Source organism: Schistocerca gregaria, chromosome X, assembly GCF_023897955.1.
Source record: "Schistocerca gregaria isolate iqSchGreg1 chromosome X, iqSchGreg1.2, whole genome shotgun sequence".
In the NCBI taxonomy this organism is placed as follows: Eukaryota; Metazoa; Arthropoda; class Insecta; order Orthoptera; family Acrididae; genus Schistocerca; species Schistocerca gregaria.
In genome coordinates this window covers 565837901-565865226 of record NC_064931.1, presented here as the reverse complement: position 1 = coordinate 565865226, position 27326 = coordinate 565837901, and the positions used below count along the sequence as shown (strand labels likewise).

Sequence of the window (27326 nt, the reverse complement as noted above, 5' to 3'; positions counted from 1 at the left end):
CAAGACTGAACTATAAATTGATTACTAGAGATAGAAGTATTAAAAAAAATTGTTTGGTGGACTTAGCCTGTTTAGCAATGCAGTGCAAATTTATTTAGGAAAGCAAATGTTTGTTATTTTTTGGATCATGCCAAGTGATACTTGCTTTCGTAAAGTCAATGAGCAAGTGATAATGTGAGTTAGTGTATACATACATTTATGTTATTTGAACAAAGTTTATTCTGAATAACCTAGAAAGTAAGTTTTGTTATGTAGTCCCTTTAATGTGATAACCTTTCAGTTGTGTCAGAACTATAGAAATGTATATTGCTATAAACATCTGTCAATTACTGAAGCATTTTCAGCTGCATTTATATGGAATATACAAAGAGATGACAAAATACATGGGATACCTCCTAATATAATGTTAGACCTAATTTTGTCTGGTATTGTGCAGCAACTTAACAAGAAGTTTAATAATTTTTTCATAATGTGGGGCCACAGTCATAATATATTTCTTTAAAGTCAGTGCCACCATTAGACTGATTTTTTATTTGCAGTGTTACATTCACATGATCATGATCTTGGCTTTAAGTTGCCACTATCAAGTGTTTTAGTGTTACACAGTGCCTAAGATGGCATGGCTTTTACCAGAAATAGTGACCCTTAGACAATATATCTAATAGTATATTTTAAATATGACAGTATGCCATCTTAGGCACTGTATAACATTAAAACACTTGATAATGGCAACTTAAAGCCGAAATTGTGATTGTGTAAATGTAACACTGCAAATAAAAAAAACAGTCTAATGGTGGCACTGACTTTAAAGAAATTAACAAGAAGTTGTTGGGAGCCCCTGCAGAAATACTGGGCTGTACTGCCTCTATAGCCATCCATAATCCAGAAGTGTTGCCTGTGCAGGATTTTGTATATGTACAAATTTCTAAATTATGGACCATAAATATTTTACAGGATTCATGTTGTGCAATATGGGTGGCCAAATCATTCACTTCAATTCTACAGAATGTTCTTCAGACCAATTATAAACAAGTGTGGCCTGGTGACATGACATCCATAAAAATTCCATTATTGTTCAGAAATATGATGTCCATGGATGGCTGAAAATGGTCTCCTAGTAGCTGAACATAACCACTTCCAGTAACTGTTCAGTACAGTTTGACCTGAGGATGCAGTTTATTTCTTGTAAACACCACTCACACCAATATGGAGCCACCACCAACTTGCACATTGCCTTGTTCATTACCTGTGTCCATGGTTTCATGGAGCCTGTGTCACACTTAATCCCTACTATCAGCTCTTACCAACTGAAATCAGGGCTCATTTGGCCATACCACAGTTTTACAGTCATCTAGGGTCCAACTGACATGGTCATGAGCCCAGGAGAGGCACTGCAGGTGTTAGCAAAGGTACTCACATCAGTAGTCATCTACCATAGCCTACTAACATAAAATTTCTCCACTCTGTTCTAATGAATACCTTCATCTTATATATTCCACTCTGATTTTGGCAGTTATTTGGCAGTTTACTTGTCTGCTAGCTGTGACAACTCTATGCAACAGCCACTGCTCTGTGTCATTAAGTGAAGTCCCTAAGCCACTGCATGATGAGAAGTAATGCCTGAAATTTGATATTCTTGGCGTGCACATGACACTATGGATCTCAAAATACTGAATTCCATAATGATTTCCAAAATGGAATGTCCCATGTATCTAATTCCAATTACCATTCCACATTCAAAGTCTGTTAATTCCTCCATGTCAGAAAACTTTATACAAATCACCGAAGTACAAATTACAGCTCTGCCAATGCACTGCCCTTTTATACCTTGTGTATGTGATACTACCCCCAACTGTATGTGCACATATTGCTATCCCATGACTTTTGTCACCTCAGTGTAAGTGCTCTATATGTCAGTCTGTGGGTAAAGTACATGAGTCATAAGACACAGCTCCTATTTCTTTGTTGGCAACATTATGTGAGCAAATTGGTAGTTGCATCATTTACACAACTAAACTGTACATAAAACTCACAGATGTGGCTATAGTTTCCTCTCTCTTCTCCATTAACCCCTTCCAGAAGTGACTAGCAAATAGAAAATTAAAATATGTATGTGAAGTAACTAGCTCATTAACAACAATGAACTGTACATTTTATTCACATGCAAAAACTTCTAAGTACACCATAAGGATATTTTAAAAGATGCAGACAAATAGTGTGTTTCATTGGAAGTGAATTAAAGAAACATATTATATAATACACATAAAAGGTTTTTAGTTTTAATTTTTTCAATTTTATTTTAACACAGTTGAATGATGGAACATACACTGACATTGGCACAGCGGCAGAGCATTGCACTCCCGAAAGTGAGTCCAGTATGCTAACCACTGCACCACCTCACTTGGTATTAGAAGTAAAATCAAAGGTGTAGGAAAATGATGCACGTCTGCTAAGTTTGTCAGAGGCACAGCTAAACTGTTAAAGTTGTGTGTGACACTTTTCTATACCTTTTCATTTTTACTACTTTTCTAGTTGCCGGCAATGACTTATGTATTAGTAATGATAATTCAAACTTGTACTTTTTTGTTTTGCTGTTAACACTTTCCAAGTTGTTCCACCTGAACTAGATGATGAATTGATGCCTTTTATCAATCTGAAGCAATTGTAGCAACATATCTTAAATTAAAATACTAAATTTTGGAATACTGTTCTGTTTCAGCATCCTACCAGCAAACCTGATCCAGCAGTTGGAAGGAAACAAACACAGAATGGCGATGAGACTCCTCCTTGAAGATGTTGAGATAGTAAAACGTATGATGCAGACTTTATTCTTCACAGTATTGTAAATTTAATTTTGCTTAGCAATTCATATTCTTCTGTTAACTAGCAAATAATAAGTGTGCTTCAAAGCAAAAACTAATCTTTGAAATAATAATGAAAATATACACTCCTTTCTGTCTTCTACTTAGGTATCTAGTTCCACATCTCATTGTGTATAATAAGTATGTAGTGTCTTCATAAGTTATAAATACTATCCTTTACTTAGATGAACCATGGTTTTCAGTGACTCAACGCTAAACTAGTGATGCATGTTTACAAGATCAGTCATACATTGTTGGCCACTAGAACTGCAATATCATGAAGGATGTGAGCAACAAATGCCAATTGCATTAAGTCTACTGTGCTTGGATACGTAAATGTTTAACATTTCAGATAAAGATGGCATTTGTTGTGAAGCACTCATCAAAATCTCACATGTTGTGCTCTGCTACATGTTATGGCACTGGATGGTCTACCTAGTTTTTGGAAACTGTTTGGTGGTGTCCATTTATTATAGTTGACAGCTGGTGGGTTGTCATAACAATGTAAAATGCTGTGCAGTGGTTACAGTGGAGCTGGTATATAACATGGCTGCTTTCACAGGTAGCCCACTCTTTGATGAGGTAGGGTAATCCTGTGACAGGACTGGAGTAGGTGGTGCTGGGTGGGTGGATTGGGCAGGTCTAGCATCTGGGTCTTCCACAGGGGTATGGACAAGTATATCGGGCAGGTTGGGTGGGCAGCAACACCACTTTGGTGGGGGGGGGGGGGGCTTAGGAAGTGTCTTGGGTAGTATGTTCCTGATGTCAGGGCATGATGATAGATAATAAATGCCTGACGAATGATGCGGTTCAGTTGTTCCACTCCGGGGTGGTATTGGGTGACAAGGGGACACTTCTCTGTGGTTGGTTCTTGGGATGGATGTGAGGATCAGGTGTGTGTGAGGATATGACAAAGGATATATGTTTATGAATTAGGTCTGCAGAGTACTGCTGCCTCTTCATTAAGGCCATTGTGAAGCCTTCAGCATACTGGGCAATGGAGTTCTCATCACTGCAGATGCATCTATCATGGGTAGTCAAGCTGCATGGGAGCGATTTTTTGGTGTGGAAGGAGTTGCAGCTGTCAAAATGGAAGTGCTGTTGGTGATTGGTGGGTCTGATGTGAACCAAAGTGTGACTGGAGCCATCTGTGAAGAGGAGATTGAAGGCTAGGAAGGTGGCATAATGGGTAGAGGAGGACCTAGTGAAGTGGATGGGAGAGAAGGTCTCTTGAGCTACCATTAGCCAACCCTTGTCCTACCCACAGTGTTCATCCCCCTCAACACCTTATAGCATCCAGACACTGCATAGCTGACCTTTTCAACCTATCACATCCTCCAAAAACCCCTACGAACACTCCATGAAATACAGGGCCAAAACAATATCAGAAAACAGTTGTTAACCTCTCCACCAAAAGCGTTAGGCTCTCAGAAGTTTCAATCCTGCCCAAAGGCCTCACATTCAGCCCTACTCCCAGGTTTTACCATGTTGGACCTGTGAAAGAACTAGTCTCCATGTCCTGTTCCCTACTGTGGAAACACTTCTTTGCCACCAACTCCTCCAACCAAAGCCAATCCAATCCAACATCAAACTCTTCCCCTCTCAATTCATACCACCATCCAACCATGGCCCTTGCACATTCTCTCCTAACCAACCCCTGGTCACCTTCTAGAAATTCCCAACTACCAACTTTGCCTCACCGTCCTTCCCCAGTTCCCTCCGTAAGGACAACAGCCTTTCAACAGAAGAGAGTACTGCCCTACAGAACCTAAAAATTGATCCTGATCTACAGAACCTAAAAATTGATTCTGACCTTATCATCCTCCTGGCAAACAAAGGTTCCACTGTTATTGTGATGAACTGGAGTAGCTACAGGGCAAAGAGCCTCCCCCAGTTGTCCAACACCACCACCTAAAAGCTCTTCAAAGGTGACCCAATCCCCAAAGTCCATAACCTCCAGTCCCTGCTCAAATCCATAGGCCATTCCCACAACCTCTCACTTTAACCCATATCCATACTCACCTCTGCAATGGCCCACACACCTGCCTTCTATATGCTCCCCAAAATCCACAAACCTAACAATCCTGGGCACCCAGTTGTGGCTGGTTACAGTGACCTGCTGAAAGAATCTCAGCCTTTGTTGATCAACATCTCTAACCAATTGTCCAAAACCTAGCATACCACATTAAAGATATCAGCCACTTCCTGGACTGGCGCTCCACTATCCCCGCACTGTTACCACCCGGATGCCTACTAACCACTGTTGATGCAACCTCCCTACACACCAATACACCCAAGGACCTTGTTGTCTCCAAACACCCTACAGATTGCAAAACCACGACTTCATACCTTGCACACCTAAACAACTGCATCCTAACACATAACTGCTTCACGTTTGAAGGGAAGGTATGCAAACAAATTCGTGTACCTTACCCGCATTCTTCCACAGCCTCAACAGCTTCTCTCCCATCCACTTCACCTGGTCCTCCTCCACCCATCGTGCCACCTTCCTATACGTCAATCTGCTCCTCTCAGGTGGCTCCATCCACTCCTCAGTCCAGTTCAAACCTACCAATCACCAACAGTACCTCCACTTTGACAGCTGCCACGCTTTCCACACCACAAAATCCCTCACATACACTTGGATACTCCTGGTAGATGCATCTGCAGTGATGAGAACCCCATCAAATGGTTCAAATGGCTCTGAGCACTATGGGACTCAACTTCTGAGGTCATCAGTCCCCTAGAACTTAGAACTAATTAAACCTAACTAACCTAAGGACATCACACACATCCATGCCCGAGGCAGGATTCGAACTTGCGACCGTAGCGATCGCGCGGTTCCAGACTGTAGTGCCTAGAACCACTCGGCCACTCTGGCCAGTAGAACCCCATTGCCCAGTATGTTGAAAGCCTCACAAAGGCCTTCACAGGCAGGCAATACTCTGCAGACTTAATTCACAAACAGATTTCCTGTGCCATAACCTCACACACATTTGATCCTCACATCCATCCCAGGAACCAACCACAAAGAAGTGTCCTCTTGTCACCTGATACCACTCTTGACTGGAACAACTGAACCACATCCTTTGTCAGATATTTATTATCTATTATCATGCTCTCAAATGAAGGACATCATACGCAAGACACTTCCTCGATCCTCCTGCCTCCCCCCCCCCCCCCCCCCCCCTCCAGCCCCAAAGTGGTGTTCCACCACCCACCTAATCTCTGCAATGTCCTAGTCCATCCCTATGACACTTCCACCCCTAAATCCCCTGCCACAGGGATCATACCCCTGTATAAGACCCAGATGCAAAACTTGCCCAATCCACCCACCCAGCACCACCTACTCCAGTCCTGTCATAGGCTATTCCTACCTCTTCACAGGCTGGGCCACCTGTGAAAGCAACCATGTTATATACCAGCTCTGCTGCAACCACTGCACAGCATTTTACATTGGAATGACATCCACTAGATGTCAACTAGAACTACTGGTCACCACCAAACTGTTGCCAAAAACAAGGTAGACCACGAAGTGGCATAACATGCAGCAGAGCACAACATCTGAGATTTCAGTGGTTACTTCACAACCAATGTCCTCTGGATCCTCCCCACCACACCCGCTTTCCTGAGCTGCACAGATGGGAGCTATCCTGACAGTACATCCTTTGCTTCCATAACCTTCTTCACCTAAACCTAAAATAACTCTCTGTCCCCCCACCCAGTAGTGTGTGTGTGTGTGTGTGTGTGTGTGTGTGTGTGTGTGTGTGTGTGTGTGTGTGTTGTACACCATCCTCTGCCTCAGTTACCATACCCAATTCAGCTAATTGTGTGCTGTTATCTCATGCCCTAGTCTATAAAATTGCAGGCCCAACCATCTGCCACCTACCCCCTCTACCTGCAATCCTAGCTAGCCCACAGACAGGTCCTCATTCTCCCATTAGCTCCTAGATGTTTCCCCCCCCCCCAACACATCCCCACCTCCTACCTCACTTCACCACTCACCCCACCCCATACTTCCACCTCAACCCAGCACACTCACCATGGGCCAGTAAAGAGCTAGTAGGCAGCTGAGCACTATGTACAGAAACAGGAGTGTGGATGTGAGTTAGTGTGTATGAGTGAGTTTGTGTGCATGTTTTTCCTACAGCTAGAAAAAGGAAGTGCATTCTGCAAGCTAGTTGAGCTCTGTACCTCTTGTCTGTGTGCCTATTGACAATGCAGTGCTTCTATCCCTCAGTTAGTTATTTCTTTGTTTCTAAATAATTTGTAATTTTCAACCAGAACTTTCCATACATTATTATGCCATGAACAGTTGCATCACCAAGTCTAATTCTTAACACATGTTTCCTCATTTCTTGTCTAGCTACAAATCACTTCAAAAACTGATTCATAAAAACATATTTAACAATTTGTGTCTTGTGTTCTGCTCACCTATGATAGACTGGCTGCACTGGAATGTAGTGCACAATGTTCATGTGTGTGTACAGCAGAGTGGGCATGCTTTTCTCATAGTGTTTCGTTCAGCCCCCTCATATAATACAATAATTCTCCCAGTTGGGACTATAAACAACTGTCAATTTTTCCTGTAGTAGAGGATGCATCTCCAGAGAATCTGGATTAAAAGTGTCCACTTCAATAAACAAAGATACTATAACTGGAGCTGGTTGTAGACATTATCCTTCAAAATTATCTGAATAAAATGTCCTTTATCTCAAAGTATTACTTTTACAGGGCTAAAAACTGGTACAGTTTCATGATTTTGCTTATTGAGTATAGTGCTCAAATTTCTAACCTCTATGTTAACCAAAATAATGGTTTATCTACCATGTTTTTCTTCCAAAATTCAAATTTTACTTAAAATTCAGGACAAAGTTTATATACTATATTACACATATTACTCAATATTTAAGTCTTTACTAACTCATTTAAATGCACTTAAAATTATGAAATAAGTCAGTTTTCTTGGAAACTAAAATTATGAAATAAGTCAGTTTTCTTGGAAACTACTATACAAATTTGACTGAAACTCAAGATACTTCACTTTTGCATAAATCTGAACACAGTAAGCTACATAAGTTATGTGATTTGTCACATTGCTACCCACCAGTACTGGCTTACAGCTGATGTGGGCTACAGTTGGAAGGATGGGAAGTCCCACCATCTCTGCCTTAAAGACTAATTTGCATATGGGTGGCAAGCCACAAGCTGTAATTGCTTCCCCACATGGGTTTCTCATTTAGAAATCACATTTGCATGTGGATTGTTTGTAAGAGGATTGTGTTATGCCTTGTGGAGGAAAAATAAATGTCTACCAGCACATGTTAGAATTGAACAGTGACAGAATGGTGACATGTCAAGATTGTGGTTTGTCATTCGATGATATTGTTTCTTGTATCATTCCACATCCCATGACTGTAATACAGATATGGAATCTATGGCTTTAGAAGTGTCAGACTCCACACCATGCAGAATTTCCACACAGGTAACTAGTATCTGAAAGGACAAACATACTGTTGAATCACCCATGCCAAATCATAAAGATATATCAGGTGTCTTGAGTCAACAAATGGGCTTCTTTGGAGAACAAAAAATATCCAAATGGATGGTATGGTGATGTCTGGAACATCATCAGAGATTATCAGCATGGTGACCATTGTTGTGGATTTCCGTGAATTGGCAACAGAGATAGGGAGGCCAACAGTGGTGTACCCAATGACAACGCAGGACACAAGAGTGGCACTATGTCATATTTTCACATGAGTTCTGATTATGATAGGTATCTCATGTGTGGAATCTTTGAGGAGAATGAATATCACCAGATTTCATTCAAATTATCATTTGGGCATAGCACCTGGCATGATGGAAGGGGTGCCACTACATACATAAGAGATTCATCTCTGGTTCACATAAATGGTAATTTGAATGGTAGCCATTACATTTCTGATTGCTATGGCTGGTGGCTGTTCCCTGTCTTTGAGTCATCTGTGATGTTATCTCTGAAGAAGATAATGAACTGCACATTGCCCATACCATTCTGGCCTATCTTGATGCCAGCAACTATGACTGATGAAGTCTGGCATAGAGTTGAAGTACCATGGAATGACATACCTGTATCTGCCATCTGTGATTAGTTTAGCATGATGCCCAGGCAGGTTAGAGCTGCTGTTGTTGCCAAACATGGCAGCTGTGTTTGTATACTGAATGCACTCAGTTCATCCCAAAAATCTCCTGCATTTTAATGGTGTGTTCTTCCTATTGTACTGTATATGCACAATAAGTAAAATTTTGTTATTTGTTATCCTTCCTGATGTTGCGGTTTTAATGGCCAGCAGTTTATTTCACATCTAAGAGCAGGTAATTTGTTTCTATGACTACTGGATTGGCTGCAGCTAGAGACAAAGTGTATTTGATATTAAAAACTGGTTAGTTTTCTCTGAAACTTCTTGACTGTTTAAAACTGTTTGTCAAACTGTGATTAATGGGCAATCTCCTGCTGACAGAACCACCCAGGCGCAACTCATGACCTGCCTCGGAAATTCGCTTTTGCCAGTACATCTCTCCTACTTTCCAAACTTCATATCTCTCCTGCATACCTTGTCTAAGGTATCCAGGAATGACTCACAAGCTGCCCCCACAATTAACAGGAAGTCTGCACGTACTTGCCATCACTGATTTTGTTTGAATTCATGGTATATGCAGGACTTGACCAGAAATGAAAATGAAAAATGTGGGAGCTCCAGATGGCCAAGAATTTAGAAGAAATAACATTTTTAGAATGAGTCAGGTGAGAGATGAGCCATTAACACCAGTGTAGTTTCCAGACAGTGGACCTGCCAGGTTAGCCGAGACTGCTAATGCGCTGCTTCCTGGACTCGGGTAGATGCACCAGCCCCGGATTAAATGCGCCCGGCAGATTAACAATGAGAGCTGGTGTGCTGGCCAGCCTGGGTGTGGTTTTTAGACTGTTCTCCACATCTCCCCCCCCCCCCCCCCCCCCTAGGTGAATACCAGGCTAGTCTCCTTGTTCCACCTTAGTTACATGACTCGCAGACATCTGAACATGTTCACACTATTCCATGGATTACACTAGACACAGACAGCTGGGGTACACTAATTCAATCCCGGAGGATAGGGGTGTGGGGGGGGGGGGGGGGGGGGGCAGGAAGAGCATGCAGCCACCCCTTAACATTAACCTTGCCAAATTCTTTTTTTATCTTAGCCAACCCTGCGAAACTGTTGGATAAATGCACCAGGGAAAAAGTTTCCAGACAGCAGTTGGTGCACCAGGAAGAGTACAGGATGGTAATCCAAAGATTTTGGGGTCAAGTCCCTATGCAGAAATAGTTTTTTATTTTTTTATTCTAAATTATTACATTACTTACGCTGCAAATAAACTGAAATACTGCTCAATATGATGTATTTATACTATATTTGTAATAAGCATGAAAAGGAAAGGCAAAGGATAATTTGAGGCTGCAAATAAATTTAAAGAAAGTGAGTGTAAGGCATACATTACAGGTCTACATACAAAATTAGATACTTTTATTATTTTATAGTTAATGATATACATATGTTGGGGTGATATTCATTGCAAATACACGGGAGTAGTTATTTTCTCAGCATCATGCACATGTGCTAAACATAGCATTTTTACAATTATGTGGGTGTTTTAAAGCTTCCATTGAAACAAAAATTGGGCTTACATTCATAGAAACTTCTTCCTCATTGCACAGTTTGGCAGCAAACCATGTGTAATATATCATTTCACCATCTCCGTGAGGTAAGGACAGTTTTGAAGCTTTTTGATCAAATCCTTTACCTGATGATAAAAACAGGCACCACAGGCTTGTACTAGTAGAGTGCATTTGAGTGGGAATCACTGTAATACTGCCCAGTGGGAATCATACACAGTCATATCACAAACAAAATTTAATTCCCTGTCAATTCCTGACCCCTAAGAAATACAGATACAGGATCATTTTTCAACAACTTACACATACATTGAGTCATGATATACATATAGGTTTGTCAGTAAAAAATTAGCAGATGTATCACTTCTTGTAGTGGCATACAACTACATTACCATAAATGTGATAACATCACAAGGAGAAAAATTCTCCTACCTAGTTGCCAAAGAACAGAGAACTGAATCAACATGAACAATAGCATCAGTCAACCATGCTTGTTTAACTTCTACTGCAACATTGGTTAAGGCAAAATAAAAACATCCATCATGAAACTCTGGTGGACTGTACAGAACATCAGTCACCTGTTGTGTCTACATCATGTGTGTCACTGGCATTCAGCTATCTAAAAGACTATCTTAGACATAAAGACTGACTACAGTATGGATGTTGATACTTCAAAAGTGATGTTCTCGATGGTCCATTACTGTTTCTTGGTGGACATACTGATTTTGCTTTAACTAATGTTGTAGTTGAAGTTGGACAAGCATTATTGACTGTTGCTATTGTTAATGGTGATTCATCTCTATGTTCTCTGGCACCTAGTTCAAATAATTTTTCTGCTTCTGATGTTATCACATACAGGACATTTATGGTAACTCAGTCTTATCCTGCTACAAGAAGTGATTTGTCTGCTAATTTTGTTATTGCCAAACCTATATGCGTAAGAACTCAATGTATGTGTAAGCTGTTGAAAAATGATTCTCTATCTATATTTCTTACGGCTTGTGGAATTGATATGAAATTTAATTTTGTTTATGATATGACTATGTATAATATAGTATTTATGCAAGGGTACAGTGACATCTGTTGACTGAAGGATGTAACACATTGTCTAATAGACTATGTAATAAACTACATGCTGATCTTTTGGTTTTGGTCATGAGATTGTGGAGCCCATGACATTAATTGCTGATCATCAGTCCCACCATGACCGATCAGTTGGTTTCTCAATTTCCTTTTCTATAATTCATGAACTTCATGAAAAAAGTGTGATGGAGCACCATTCTGTTGATAGATGAAGTCCACACTCTAGGTCTTGAGTTCTGATATGAGCCAATTTTCCAGCATATCCAAATACATGTGTCCTGTAACGGTCTTTTCAAAGAAGAGAAAGGGACCATAAACTTTAAACTGTGAGACTGCGCAGAACACATTAACTTTTCATGAAACTACATGATAGAATGGTTGTCCTCTGTCCCACAAATTCACACACTGTGCCTTTTCACAGTGCCATTCACAAGAAAATGTTGCTTTGTCAGTGAAGATGAGTTTTTCACAAAACCCATCCTCTTCCATAAACTGTTGCAGTTGAGCTGAAAATTAAAAATGTCTTACTTTGTCATCAGGACTCATGGCTCGTAGTAACTGCAAGAGGTGAAGCTTCAGCTTCAGTCATTTCTTTAAGATCTTTCAAATGGTCAGTTGTGGTATGTTCAGCTCTCTGCTTACTCTGTTCATTGATTTCTGTGGGCTATGTGGAAACTCACCTGTACGCAATCAACCATTTCTTCAGTCACTGCAGGCTAACCCATTGATTCAGAGGCATCCTGAAGCCTTAAAATACATGCACCATCACCAAATGGAGTTGGCAGTTGAAGGTTCTTTGTTGAACTTCGTTCTGAAGTGTTGTTGGATTGTCAAGGTAGATTGATGTGAATGCATTTCAAGCACAACTTGTGCTTTCTCAGCACCTGTCACCATCTAGCCTAACTGCTCACTGCTCTGCACTCATGGGAGAAATCTAAAGTGCAGCTGCAACAACACAAAATGTTTTGAGTTTTTCTATATGAGTGTTGGATTTAGTGACAATATGTGAATTGCTGTGGCTACAGTGAATTTATAAAATACCTTGACTCATTTATAATACCCTTGTGTATTCAATTATTTTCTCAACACTTCTGTATATTTTTATTGAGGTCTTATCCAATGCTGTTTTCTTACAAATAATTATTGAGAATTTGAATAATTTTGCCTTACATTCTTGAGTAGAGGAATCCCAGCAGGAATCAGAAAATTGTGCTTATGGACAACTACTGCTGGATTTAGAATCTCCTTGTAACAATTCTTGAAACATTCAGAATATGGAAAAAATATATGTTTAACAGATTTTTTATTATATGAGTGCATCTCAAAAAAATTCTCTAAATGACATGGTAACTCTCTGACAATCAATATTTACTCACACATTTTTCTAGACAGGACAATGTAAGCCCCCTCCCCCCCCCCCCCCCCCCCCCCCCCCCGTAATTTCATATAATATTCTATTCATAAACATTTACTTAAGTTTATGACAATCTGACTATAGTGAAGGAGTTTGATACACCAGACATCCAAGTCAGTAGCCTATAAAACCATTTGCTTACCACTACCTTTTGCTTTGCATTGTATAATTGCAGGAAACAATATCTAATGGCTGTCCAGTAATAATAAAAGCCATTTGATTTAAACTTTGTTTATGTTGCATAGGACAAGTATCTGGGCTCCAATTGCTCTTACATAGGTCATTAGCACATTTTTTGCTTAGTCACAAAGATCAGTTTTTTCTCTCGTTATATTGGCATTCAGAAGAATGATATTCAGAAGATATATACATGTTACAAAATTTTTGCAACACAATACTCCCAACTCATTTTCATACTAAATGTTTACAATAATCTTGTGACTTTGATTGGATTGATGAAATCATTAATATCAAAGCAAATATTTGATTATTAGTTGACAACAAAAATGTCAAATGATTTCAGAAAGAGGGTCTCATCAAGCAAATATGGATAACAAGCAGACTGTAGAAAGTCAAGTATGTTAATAATTCAAATCATAAATTACATAGTGTGTCTTCACTACAAATGTTCAATCAAATTCAGATATCCAAACTAGTCATATTTTGATCAAAAAAACAACACAAGTATGAAATGTAAATGATATGGTAGAAAATTATAACCATACAATACAGAAAGTAAAGTCACTGACACTTTTTGAAATGACCAAAAAGTTAGCAATGCAAAAATACAGAGCAATAAAACAAAAATAAGCTCAGAATAATTTAAAAATAACTCTTTGACTGTATTCTTTTCTAAATTTAAAGTTTTGATGTGTCTTAACCAAAAAACAAATAAATCATAATTTTGTTAATAAGATGTCTGCTATAAGAGAAAACACACACTTCTGCCCAAGTAACTCCTTGCAATTGTATTTTATTTGGCATTGTGCCTGAGACAGCTTCTTACTGGACTCCTGTTCACTTTTGTTCAAACAAAAATCACTTTTGCTTGTCATGTCAAAATGACATATACTTCCCACAAAATACTAATTTTTCAGGATGTTGCTTTCTGTCGCACTGTGGTGCCCTAATTGACTACATTGGTGTATTGACCTAGTTCCTCGGACTGTTTGGCTGTTCTGCACTGCCCACTGCACTGCACATGCCATTAGCGACTGATTTCCATGACACCACATTTCACTGACACACATGCAAGAGAATGGTGTGGCCTCAACACTGTGTGTCACATGGCATCCTGCACCATGCGCACATGATTTCATGAAACAGAGAGTAGTTTCATACACTCGGTTCACATCAGCAGTGTTAGGTAGGCATTATTGTACCTTACGGCATTTCCCCTGAGGACTGATGCTTAAATTAAACAAAATATTTGCACAGTTCAACACTGTTGTGATGGATGGTCATAATTCAAATTGCACAACAACTCTTTTGTCATCAGCTCTGTTATCCTCATTACTGTCATTGTTACTGTCTTGTGCATCTATGTCTATAGCTACATTCTGCAAGCCACTGTGAAGTGCATGGCATCCCACTGTACAGCTATTAGGGCTTTTTCTTGTTCCATTCAAATATGGAGCATGGGAAAAACTATTGCTTAAATGCCTCCAGTCTCTCTGTGCACTGTAATTGATCTTATATTATCCTCAAGATCTCTATGGGAGCAATATGTTGGGTGTTTTAGTATACCGATAGATTCATCATTTAAAGCCAGTGCTTGAAACTTTTTCAGTAAACTTTCTTGGAATACTTTCTGTCCTCCTTCAAGAGTGTGCCAGTCCAACTCTTTTAACATCTCAGTGACACTCTCCAACATTTCAAACAAATATGTGGCCATTCACATTGCCCTTCTCTGGATGTGTTCAATAAGCACTGGTACTGCTACTTATACCAGGTGCACATTGGCATTATTACCCAACTAAGTACATATTTTTCAGTGTGTGGTCAACTATTCTATTAAACTGGAGTCACAGTTCTTCTATATGCTCCTGCCTGAGATGAAAGCTTCAAGTTTGTGACTGAGGTTTGACACTATGTATTCTCTGTCTAGTTTACTGAACATGTAAATCTTTCTGCTTGTTTTAGTTGCCCTTTGTGTTTTGGTATTCATTGTTGCTATAATTGCCTCATGGTCATTGGCACCATTTTTGATGTGGGCATCTCCAGAGAGGTCAATCCTGTTTGTTGCCATTAGATATAATATATTTCCATCATGAGTGGAATTCTGAACTGTCTGCTCTAGGTAGTTTTCAGAAAAGGCATTTAGTAATGTTTCAGAGGATGAACTGTCATGGATACCACTAACAAAGCTGTAATTATCCTAATTGATTGCTGGAAGATCAAAGTATCATCCAATGATTACAGGAATGACCCAAGTATGAGCTTGGAGCCCATGTGACAGGCATCTTTTGTTCCAACATGTGCCACAATCTGTAGTTAGTTGCACCCTGTTCCCTCAATGACTGCTAAAATAGCCTCTTCAGCATAGGCCTCCATAGATATACACTGAGTGTACCTGGTGTTTCTCCCCATCCCTTGCTGCCATTTCCTTAAGGGGTGCCATTATTAACCATATGTTTGAACTTATTTACATCTTAATTCCTTTTTTATTACTTATTATTTATTACTAAATTATGTACTGCACATCTTCTTTCACACATCAAGCATCATTATCAGGATGCTTAAGGTGAAGCATATTTGAATGGTCTATCCTAGTAACATGATATATTTATTTATAAATGCACTAAAACGTATTGATGGCTTGATCAATTCTTTTTTTATTATGGTTTGTAGACTATGAGATGCATATGCTTTTTGTGGCCAGCTTTTCTTTTTTCTGCCATTTGAAATGACATCTTCTCCACCTTTTTGATCTTCTGTAATACCATTATAAGGTAAATCCTTGATCCCTTCATATCAGATTTTCAGTCAAACAACATTTCAGTATAGGTGTATCCTATCAAGATACGCAATGTAAGTTTAAGATGCTCTAAAACTGTGAGATGTAATGTCCCCATTTTCCATGTCTTCTTTGACAGAACTCTCTTCAAAACTATTTAACTCCTTCACCACATGCTGAGGTGAACCTGATGCTGGTCTGTAGCATGGTTTTTGCACTGGTATCACACCAGATTTCTTTGACATCTCATTCCATGTGTTTCAGCAAATTGACTTCCATGATCACTAATTATCTTCTTCAGAACGTATATGTTCAAGAAGTAATCTTTTCTCAATTATGTCACACTGGTACCTCTACTAACTTTTTGTAATACAGATTAATATATTTAGAGAATAGTTCTAAAACTATTAATATCTCTATGGCACCATCTATAGTTTGCGGTAACAGACCAAGATATCAACATCCACTACTTGTTTCAGTTTATCTGGAGGCATTGGATTAATAAGAGCTTTCCTCTTTACTGTGGATGTCTTACTTCTTTGATGCACACCACAGGTTTTTAGTCTGTTGGTTGTCCTCTTCACAATGTTATTAAACAGTATGCTTGTCTCTTGTTGATGACTTTTTTGATGTTTCACCAGTACAAGTGGCTGGCATTGTGAAGATTTAGATTTAGATTTAACCAACTTTCACTGCTGGTGGCAGACAGTCTACCTCAGCAATGGAGGGTGATGTTCTGACATTGGCAGCCATTTATGCTTGTGAAACACCAGAAAAATCATCCAACAAATGTCAGTTGAAGAACCTGGAACAGAAGCCAAAAGAGAATGGTCTCAGCACCTAGGTAGCAAGCATCATTCATGCTAAGCTGAGGTGCAAATTACAGACAGCTGCATCCAGTAAGTTCAGTAGCCACCAGTGGAGACTCCTCAACATCTTGGACAGGACTTCCTGGCAGTTATACCAAGTGCACACTGGTGTTATTACCCAACCCATCTGCTATTTCCTTGAGGGACACCATAATCCACCTGTCATTGGAGCTCCCAACAACCATCAAACCTGCCCTTTGTGACTGTCTGGTCTTAGCAGGAAAGTCAGCCACTGACCCAGTGTATGAGACATTCCGTGCTGACTCAGATGTGTTATCAACACAGGGTAGTACCTCACACCTGCTGCTAAGGTATAAGGAGCCAGCCATGTGGCCAATTTCCACTCTTGTCCTCTGCTCAGAGATATGTAAACCCACCACTGTCCACCACACACCTTTGAGTGAAGACAGAGTGCTCAGATGTTGTGCACCTGAAGATGCAGTAGACTCAGGGTCTCCAGGGAACTGGAGAGGTATTGCAGCATTCACCCCTGGTACCCCAACACAGTGCTGTAGTTTACAGTAGCAACCTTGAAGCCTGTTGATCATGAGCTATGTGAGTTCTAATTGTTTCTGGACAAAGGCCAATTCACCTGGCTTCCACATACAACAAGCCAAGTCCCTATCCATTTGTAACTGCTAAACAAGAACCAAAATAAATATATAAAAATAAAATAAAAATTGCTATCTTGTCATTTAGATGGCACTGAAGGTGATAATACTAAACAATATCATAAACTGAAAATTGCAAGCAGCTGTATGAACACTAGCTTACTGAACACAAATGCACAGCATATGGGCAGACAAAAAATGAGACTACAAACTCACGGTTCTACAATATTTGAAATACCTGACAGAAGCCTTGCAGGAGGCACTAATCAACAGTACTGAAACTACAATACACACAAAATATAAACAAGAAAACAAAAAGCAATTCTGATGTCTTTTAAGTGATGCTGAAGGCAATACTACTAATCAAAGCCACTAAGTAGGAAGTGCAGTCTAGCGTATCTATATGCTTTGTGGTTGGGTGCTTTCTGATTCAAATATCTTCTTAGATTTCTAGTGTCCAGTAGTAGCCTAACTATACCTTTTTATTTTCGTCTGATACAAAAACAGGACTGCAGTTCTGACTATGGTTCAACTATATAATGCCTACTGGTATCTTCTGTAGATCTTTCTCTACAGCTTTCTTCTGTGCTTGGTGTACCAGGCACAATGATTATAGAAAATTTTATGTGATCAGATTCTAATTTTGTATGATGGCTCTTTAATTTTACATGATAATTGTATGCTGCTACCAATTGATATTAATTCTGGGACTTTACCATGAGTACTCCTGCAGTCTATGGATATCATATTAACATTTTCCCTGTCACAAAGTTTATATTTCATATCATCTCTTGCTCCATCAGTTTCACTGATTTTATAAATAATTTTGTGTTTCTCATTTAATGGAGCTTCTTCTTGAATCTCATGTACATTTTTGTATCTCAATCTTTTTCCTCAGCAAACTGCCAATCTTCAATTCTGACTTCACACACTGTGGCATAGACAGTCCCTCATTTGAATCATCTTCTCATTAATGGACATTGTCTCTATAGTTGCTTCATTATTCACCTCCATAGCTTCATTAGCAAAATTCAGATTTATTCCATTCTCTGACATCTAATCAGCACTGCAATCACCAGCTCATAACATTGCAGAATCACCATCAATACAATATGTATACTCCCCAGTTTCTGCATCTAATAATACTTTGTGCTCTTATAGCTACAACAATTTTAAGTACACTGACTGGTAATTCAAAAATATGTGCTTCTTTCTTCTAAAGTCTACTGTAGAAAATATTCAACACAGCACTCACATGACTTCCAGAATCCAGGAGAATTCTTACTTCTTTGCCTTAAGTGTACGAGTGATGACATCTTCTTTGTTATGCTCTCTTCTTCATAAAGTAATTCTTCTTGTTCTCCATTCAGATCTTCTACATTAATAATGGCAATTTGCTTCTGCTCTGTCTCCAAATTTTGGTCCAAAGGCTATCATTCATCCTTCATTATGGTTTTAAGCCAATAACACTTTTTTACATTTTTTAAATTTCATTTCGGTAATTTGATCATCGAAGGTCATGACGTCATAGAGTTCTTACATGACACAACCTCATGAATTCTGATAATGACATGTACAGTGTATAGGAGAAGTCAATGAAACTGTTAGAAATACACTTTGATAATATGTTATGTTGAAACAATAACCAAAAGTTTCTGATGTTTCTTCTAAACCATTTCCATTTAGTGCATCATCTCACTGTGTTGGCACAATTGAATTTACACATATTTAAGGCACATATTTTCTTCCATATGCTATTATCTCCATTTTGTGGACCAAATTATATAGATTTTTAGAAAATTTTACATGACTAAAATGTTGTACAACAGTCAAAGGCTTTATTCAGCTGTGGCATCAACTCATTGCATAATGTAGGCTACTTTTGCCACTGTGCCAAATACAAGTGTTAAAACTAATTGGTTTACAGTGTCAAAAGATATTTTGATTGTAAACTGAATACTTTCATCTTGACGGCAGGCTTTACACTTGCATGATTCATATGTTAAGTGGATCTGTTGCTGCATATAATGATACCATAACATCCAAATAAAAAATACATTGATGAGACAAGTTATATGGTATTGTCAGTGGAATTCTGTAGTTTATTTGATGCTGATTAGCATCTTTAAAGTAAATTGGAGGATATAGAAGTTTTCTTTTTGATTCTTTCTGTCTTTCACAAGCAGGATGGTACTGCCTTGCAAGTAATGAAAAGGTCATGATGTAACAGCAGTCATGGTTGTTTAGACATTAATAGAATTCTGCTCCATCCACCAAATAAATCCACAAAAGTGTTTAACACACACACACACACACACACACACACACACACACATGTGTGTGTCTGTGTGCGTGTGTGTGTGTGTGTGTGTCTGCACATGTGCTTGCATCAAGCTAATGAAATCTGCCTTCGGTGCACAGAGACATATAAAATTCTCTTAGTAAGTGAAGTTATATTACTTTTGGGTCATTAAAAAATGTTTGAGAAACAAAAAAATACAGCTATATAATATATCTTGTCTCCAACCACGGATATCTGAGGCTATAGGTAGGGACTTTGTTGTTGAGCAACATCCTTCAGATCATAGATTTGCAATATTAAAGCATAAAATGTCAATTACAGCTAAACAAAAAATCAACATTTTTCCAAATTGAATCACTGTATCACTATATCATATTTAATCTTCAGACTTGTAAAATATTTCTTTGAGACAACATATTTAAGAAGAAAAAAAATTACATATGATGAATGATACTTTTTGCTCTAATTTAGACCTTATTTGTCCAGAAATATCAATTGGTGTCTTACCCTACCATAATGAATCACTTTGCAATGACTAAAGATCTGAAATGTTCATTGTAGACTGAAATTCATAATCTGACAAACACAGGAAATTAAGAAACATAGCTGAATCTCTAGCTTCAGGACCTTTACAGAGATGAAACCTTGGAAATGAAAAGAATATGCATATATGTACACAGGGGTTCAAGGGAAGACAAAAATCCTACCAAATGCTGCATTCGGAGGAAACAACATTCAGGAATAGATCTGGAAATAAAAATCATTCATTCATTCATACACCATTCACATAAACCCCTTCTTGAAGTGGGGTCAAGTTATAAATTAAGAAGCAGAAGCAACCACTGTAGGCTACTTTTGTAAGCTATAATTGGAATAATGCTAACACACAGATAATCATGATAGTGACTCTTAGATTACTCTATATAATTTTATGTACACTGGGAGAAAAATAGCTACTTTTAAGGAAAAAGAAACTGCATCTCCTTGTAAAACTCTTAGGTGCTGGTTTTATCTAATTCTGCATATAAAACACATTTTTAAATTTCAAGAGAACAGTATCAACTGTCTATATACTGGCAAAGTCAATATCTCTTTAATGCAAATGTTAGAATTAAGTGGAATTTGCATCCCTGGGTCCACATATTCTGATTAATTGTAGAATGTGTAAGGTATTCTTTTACTTTCTTTTTTAATACCTGCAGATTTTCAATATCTTGATGTCTGCTGGCAACCTGTTATAAACTGATGCACCAGAATATGAAATTCCATTATGACCATAGATAGGGATACACAGACTATACAGAAATCATTTTTGTTTCTAGAAATGTGGTTGTGAACTGCTTTGTTAATTCTAAATTTATTCTCATTTTTAACCAAAAAGAGCATTAGGAATCTCTAAGTCTCTGAAATTAAATGAAATGTCATGTGGTGAGGTCCTCCCTGTGGGTAGACCTGAAAGCTTGGTACAGCAAGTCTTCTGAGGTGATGCCACTTTGGGGTCTTGTGCATCAATGAAGATGAAATGATGATGATGATGAAGATGAAGATGACACAAACACTCTGTCCCTCAACAGGAAAATCTCCCATCATGACAAGCCAGCAAACTGTCCACTCAACTACAGTGGCGGACTAAGCCTCTGAAGAGATTGGTCAACAGCCAAGGTTCCTAACAGCAAAGATTCATATTCTGGTCTACCTTCAATAATATATAAAACACATATGGAAGAAAAATGGCATATTAATCAACTAATGACCCCCTGTTTACAAACTAGTTATCAGAGAGGTAACCAATCTTATGAAGTGTTGCTAACAAGCTCACTGCCTGTAGAATCAAGCAGTTAGGAAAAGATAGTTGAAAATTAGGAACATGTTCAGTAAGTTCAAGTCCCACTTAAATACTCTATAGGGTGACTACTATCAAAATCTGGGGGAATTGGATTTAGTAGCAGCCATCAAAAACACTTGCCAGACTCATAATGTTGACAGAAGGAGTGATGGTCCTGATTGACCAAAATTACCAGCGGAAGATCTGTACATGTTTCTGTAAAGTGCAAATTATGTACAGGACAAAACATATTGCAATATTTCAAATGGCATAATAATGTAGGTATTTTACTAGAGACTAAGACACACTAATGACAAACAGGAACCTTAAACTGTAGAGAGCAACTGAACATAAGATTGGAAGAAGAGCAGAAAGTGGAGGTAACATGGCAGTCCTTGTAAAACAGAATATGGAATACAAAGAAAAACAACAGTGAAAACAGTGGAAATTGGAAACAAAAGGAATAATGATGAAGACAAATGTATGTCACTGTGTACTTGTATCTGAGTGCTGATCTGACTGATCATTATTTCCAGGGGAATCTTCCACATAAACACACAAAATAACACCCAGAATCATAAGGATTTGACTGTTTTTGAGAAATGATAGTGTTGGTACAGGTGTCTTCAGAAAATAATCATGGTAGTTGTCAGATTCATGAAATGATGATTTCACCAAAGTTATGGATCATAAAACACACAAACTGGCCTCAATTAATCCAGCAACTGATTTAAATTTAAAATCTAATTCAGTGGGCTTCTTGAAACCATTTGAGCCAAAAGTTCTTTTTAATGGTGCAAGTTAATACATATTCACAACAAGCTGATAACAAAATTTAAAAACCAAAATACAACACTTCAGAAATTAAAAACAACACAAGAAAGGACACTGCAGCAGTTCCTTTTGGATGAGTCCATATTATCAGACATAAATATCAGGAGGAAGTATATGTACAGGGATGTCAGAGTTAGAATCCCAACATGTTTGAACAACACCCTCCCTAAGGTGGCAAACTGATATAACAGATCATTCTGTCAGTGCTTGGGCTAAAAATATTCTGTGTGACTGCTTAGTCAACAGAAAGAATGTATGAAAAGTAAACAAGCTTTTTAGTTTCAGCTTCAGAGAGAGCAAAGATTATTCTTTTAGTAAAGAGAGCACCATTTAGTTTCTCCACATGCTCAAGGATGTAATACTTCCAAGAAAACTTTTCATCTGTCTTCAGCTTTAAGACTTTACAATGTTCAACTTCTGTGATTATTTGGTCACCTTATGGAAATAACCTTTGGTTTCCTACTTTCTAGATATTAAATGAACAATTGTTCAACTTGTTTGATAACTCAATATGTTCCAATATAACCAAAAGTCCACACAACGAGGTGCTTTTGTAAAAATAAAAGAAGATGCCTACTAGCCTTAAATTATCATTTAGCTGTGATAGTCTCTCACACACTAAATAATAAACTGGATTTTTGTTTACCCTTCTTTCCTGAGACCACACAGCAAATCTAACAAAGAGAGTATATAGTGAGATTCCTTCTTGATCTCTTTTGATAATATTAGTAGCAAGATTATTGGCCTGTTAGCCATCTTCATTATCTCCTTCTCCCTTTTGTAAAGTGGTGTTACTAATGAATATTTTAATATATCTGGAAACTGATCACACCTGAAAGACATTTTTCACCTGTGACTGAGTACAGAGCTAATGTTGGTGCACCAGTCTTTGTAAATCATGTTATTTATCATACCAATAGCAATACCAATAGCAGATGGAAATGCAGTTCTAAGCAAAGAAGGGAAAGCAGAAAGGTGGAAGGAGTATATAGAGGGTCTATACAAAGGCAATGTACTTGAGGACAATATTATGGAAATGGAAGAGGATGTAGGTGAAGATGAAATGGGAGATACGATACTGCGTGAAGAGTTTGACAGAGCACTGAAAGCCCTGAGTCGAAACAAGGCCCCCGGAGTGGACAACATTCCATTTGAACTACTGACGGCCTTGGGAGAGCCAGTCCTGACAAAACTCTATCATCTGGTGAGCAAGATGTATGAGACAGGCGAAATACCCTCAGACTTCAAGAAGAATATATTAATTCCAATCCCAAAGAAAGCAGATGTTGACAGATGCGAAAATTACTGAACTATCAGTTTAATAAGTTACAGCTGCAAAATATTAATGCGAATTCTTTACAGACGAATGGAAAAACTAGTAGAAACCGACCTCGGGGAAGATCAGTTTGGATTCCGTAGAAATATTGGAACACGTGAGGCAATACTGACCCTACAACTTATCTTAGAAGCTAGATTAAGGAAAGGCAAACCTACATTTCTAGCATTTGTAGACTTAGAGAAAGCTTTTGACAATGTTGATTGGAATACTCTCTTTCAAATTCTGAAGGTAGCAGGGGTAAAATACAGGGAGTGAAAGGCTATTTACAATTTGTACAGAAAGCAGATGGCAGTTATAAGAGTCGAGGGACATGAAAGGGAAGCAGTGGTTGGGAAGGGAGTGAGACAGGGTTGCAGTCTCTCCCCGATTTTATTCAATCTGTATATTGAGCAAGCAGTGAAGGAAACAAAAGAAAAATTCGGAGTAGGTATTAAAATCGATGGAGAAGAAATAAAAATGTTGAGGTTCACCGATGACATTGTAATTCTGTCAGAGACAGCAAAGGACTTGGAAGAGCAATTGAACAGAATGGATAGTGTCTTGAAAGGAGGATATAAGATGAACATCAACAAAAGCAAAACGAGGATAATGGAATGTAGTCGAATAAAGTCGGGTGATGCTGAGGAAATTAGATTAGGAAATGAGACAATTAAAGTAGTAAAGGAGTTTTGCTATTTGGGGAGCAATATAACTTATCGAAGTGAAACATGGATGATAACTAGTTTGGACAATAAGAGAATAGAAGCTTTCAAAATGTGGTGCTACAGAAGAATGCTGAAGATTAGATGGGTAGATCACATAACTAATGAGGAAGTATTGAATAGGATTGAAGAGAAGAGAAGGTTGTGGCGCAACTTGGCCAGAAGAAGGTATTGGTTGGTAGGACATGTTCTGAGGCATCAAGGTATCGCCAATTTAGTATTAGAGGGTAGCGTGGAGGGTAAAAATCGTAGAGGGAGACCAAGAGATGAATACACTAAGCAGATTCAGAAGGATGTAGGTTTTAGTAGGTACTGTGAGATGAAGAAGCTTGCACAAGAGAGAGTAGCGTGGAGAGCTGCATCAAACCAGTCTCAGGACTGAAGACCACAACAACAACAGCATCATACCAATGTGTGTATTCTTTACCTATCACTGATTAATAATTGATTCAGCCTCGTCATACTTGTTTCCTTTAGTTACTTGTTGCGTAATTGTCTTGAAACACCAGTTTTGAAAGCTCCGCATACCTGCTTGTGGGTCCTACCAATAATATTTTTGTTTAACCTGCCAATGTTTGACAGGAAATGGAACTCTGGTTTATCACTTATAGTATCATTCTCCCACAGAGGAGGTGTAGTATGTTAAGTATCCACAATTGCTCATACACTGATCAGCCAGAACACTATGACCAGCACCCTACTATCAGTATAGACTGTGATAGCAGAATCACCTCATGAGGAATGACTGCTAGTCAGACACACACATGGTGTATTTAGTATCAGTAAGTGTGCTGTCTGTGTGTAGAATTTGGAAGATGCACAGTCTAACTGAGTTTGACTGATGGCATATTGTGATGGCCTAGAGTCTCAGCACAAGTATTTTAGAAACTGCATGACTTGTAAGGTATTTGAGGAATGCTTTGGTGAGTATCTTCAACAAGTGACAACACCAATATGAAACCATGTCCAGATGTCATGGGGTTGGGTGGCTACCTCTCATTGCAGATGTCAGACATTGTAGGCTGGGTAAACTGGTAAAACAAGACAGGCTGTGAACTGTGACTGACTAACATCAGTCTTTAAAGCTGGGCAGAGTACAAGTGCATCTGAAACACACTGCACTGAACTCTCCTAACAATGGGCCTCACCAGCAAGTGACCTACACATTTGCCAGTGTTAACACCATGACATCGGCAACTATGACTGAAATGGGCTCATGATCATCGGTACTGGACATTGGTGCAATGGCAGAGTGTTACATAGTCTGATAAATCCCGGTACCTACTTCATCATGATGATGAGAGCAAATGAATCCGCCACCTTCCAGCGGAATAGCTCTTTCACACTTTTACTGTGGGATGGAGACAGGTTGGTGGTGGCTCCATTGTGCTCTTGGCATTATTGGATCCAGTGGAGCTCTTGCAAGGCTCCATGATGGCCAAAAAGTACCATACACTGATTGCAGACCATATACACCCCTCCATATTATCATATTTCCTGATGGCAGTGGCAATTTTCACTAACATAATGTGTCATGTTAAAAGGCCAGGAGTCTGATGGATTGGTTCAAGGAACACAATGGTGATTTCCAATTGACATGCTAGCTCCCAAATTTACCAGATCTGAAACAGATATATCACATCTGGGATGTGATTGAATGTGGCATCAAAGCTCATTGCCCCCTCCCCAGAATTTATGGGAAGTAGGTGATTTGTGTGTGCAGATGTGCTGCCAAATCCCTCTAGTGAACTACCTAGGTTTCATTGAGTCCATTCTACACTGTGTCACCACTGTTATCTGTGCCAAAGGCATACATACTGGCTATTAGGTTGTTGATCATAATGTTCTGGCTGACCATAGTAGAGTTTTAATATTTTGTGAGTGCTCCCTGTTCTCTTGGTGTACAGTATTGCCTTAGCCTAGCTGTTGACATTCTTCTAAACACAAATACTGCATCAACTAGCAACAACTCTGCAGCTGACTGCATACACCAAGCAAATGAGTACCTGTCTTTCTTCAGCAGTATTTACTCAAGATAATTTTAGACAAAGCTGTTACTTCCACTACTTATTAGACTAAAAAACAACAAAATCTACTCGAAATATGGCAAAGCTATGGAAATCAAAGAGGACTTCTGAGAGATGTCTCAGTTTTCTTTTCTGAAAAACTTAACGAAAGGTTAGATAGTGCACAAAACTTAAAATTTTGTTTTACCCTTATTACTAACATAAAGGGTGAGTTCACAAGTAATCAGAGGAATTCCCTCATCACTAGTTGAAACATAATGTAATTAAATCAATGAGTCACAAGTGTAACATATTAGCTGCTTCATTCACTAATTATAAAGGCTTACATCACAGGAATCCTTTATTGAAAAGCAGCTTTATTCTTTCAGAATAGTGTAGACAACTATGCAATAGCCAGATTTTACTTATCACAACTGATTGTCTCCCAACTTGAGTCAATCATTCTCTCAATGAGTAACAGATGCCATCCTTAACTGCTGAACTAGCACTCCTGGCAGAAAGGATATCATAAAGAAATGGCCTAGCAATAGCCTATGCATTGTTTTGAGAATGAAACCTCCACTCTGCTGGGAAGTTTCACGGCTGTGTGCACTCCAAAGCAGAGTGGAAGTTTCATTCTGGAAAAAAAATCTTTAGGTTGTGGTTATGCCATTTTTCCACAATATCCCTTATTTTCAGAAGTGTTAGTTCAGCAATGTATGCAAGAGAGCTTCTGTAAGTATCAGAAAGTGGAACACAATGCATATTGAAGATTTTGAGCTGGATGGAACTGGACTATTCACTTTGTGTGCCATCATGTTTAATATCAGA

At 38.7% G+C, this 27326-nt stretch overlaps 1 protein-coding gene across 2 annotated transcripts in view; it reads left to right on the top strand.

Annotated features, from left to right (window-relative positions):
* Positions 1–27326, top strand: part of LOC126298442 (rho guanine nucleotide exchange factor 17) — a 950787-nt gene that overhangs the window by 736633 nt on the left and 186828 nt on the right. For both annotated transcript variants that reach the window (XM_049989771.1, XM_049989770.1), the window contains exon 8: positions 2720–2811. In XM_049989771.1, the coding sequence (XP_049845728.1) occupies positions 2720–2811 (92 nt within the window). The remainder of the gene's footprint in view (positions 1–2719; positions 2812–27326) is intronic.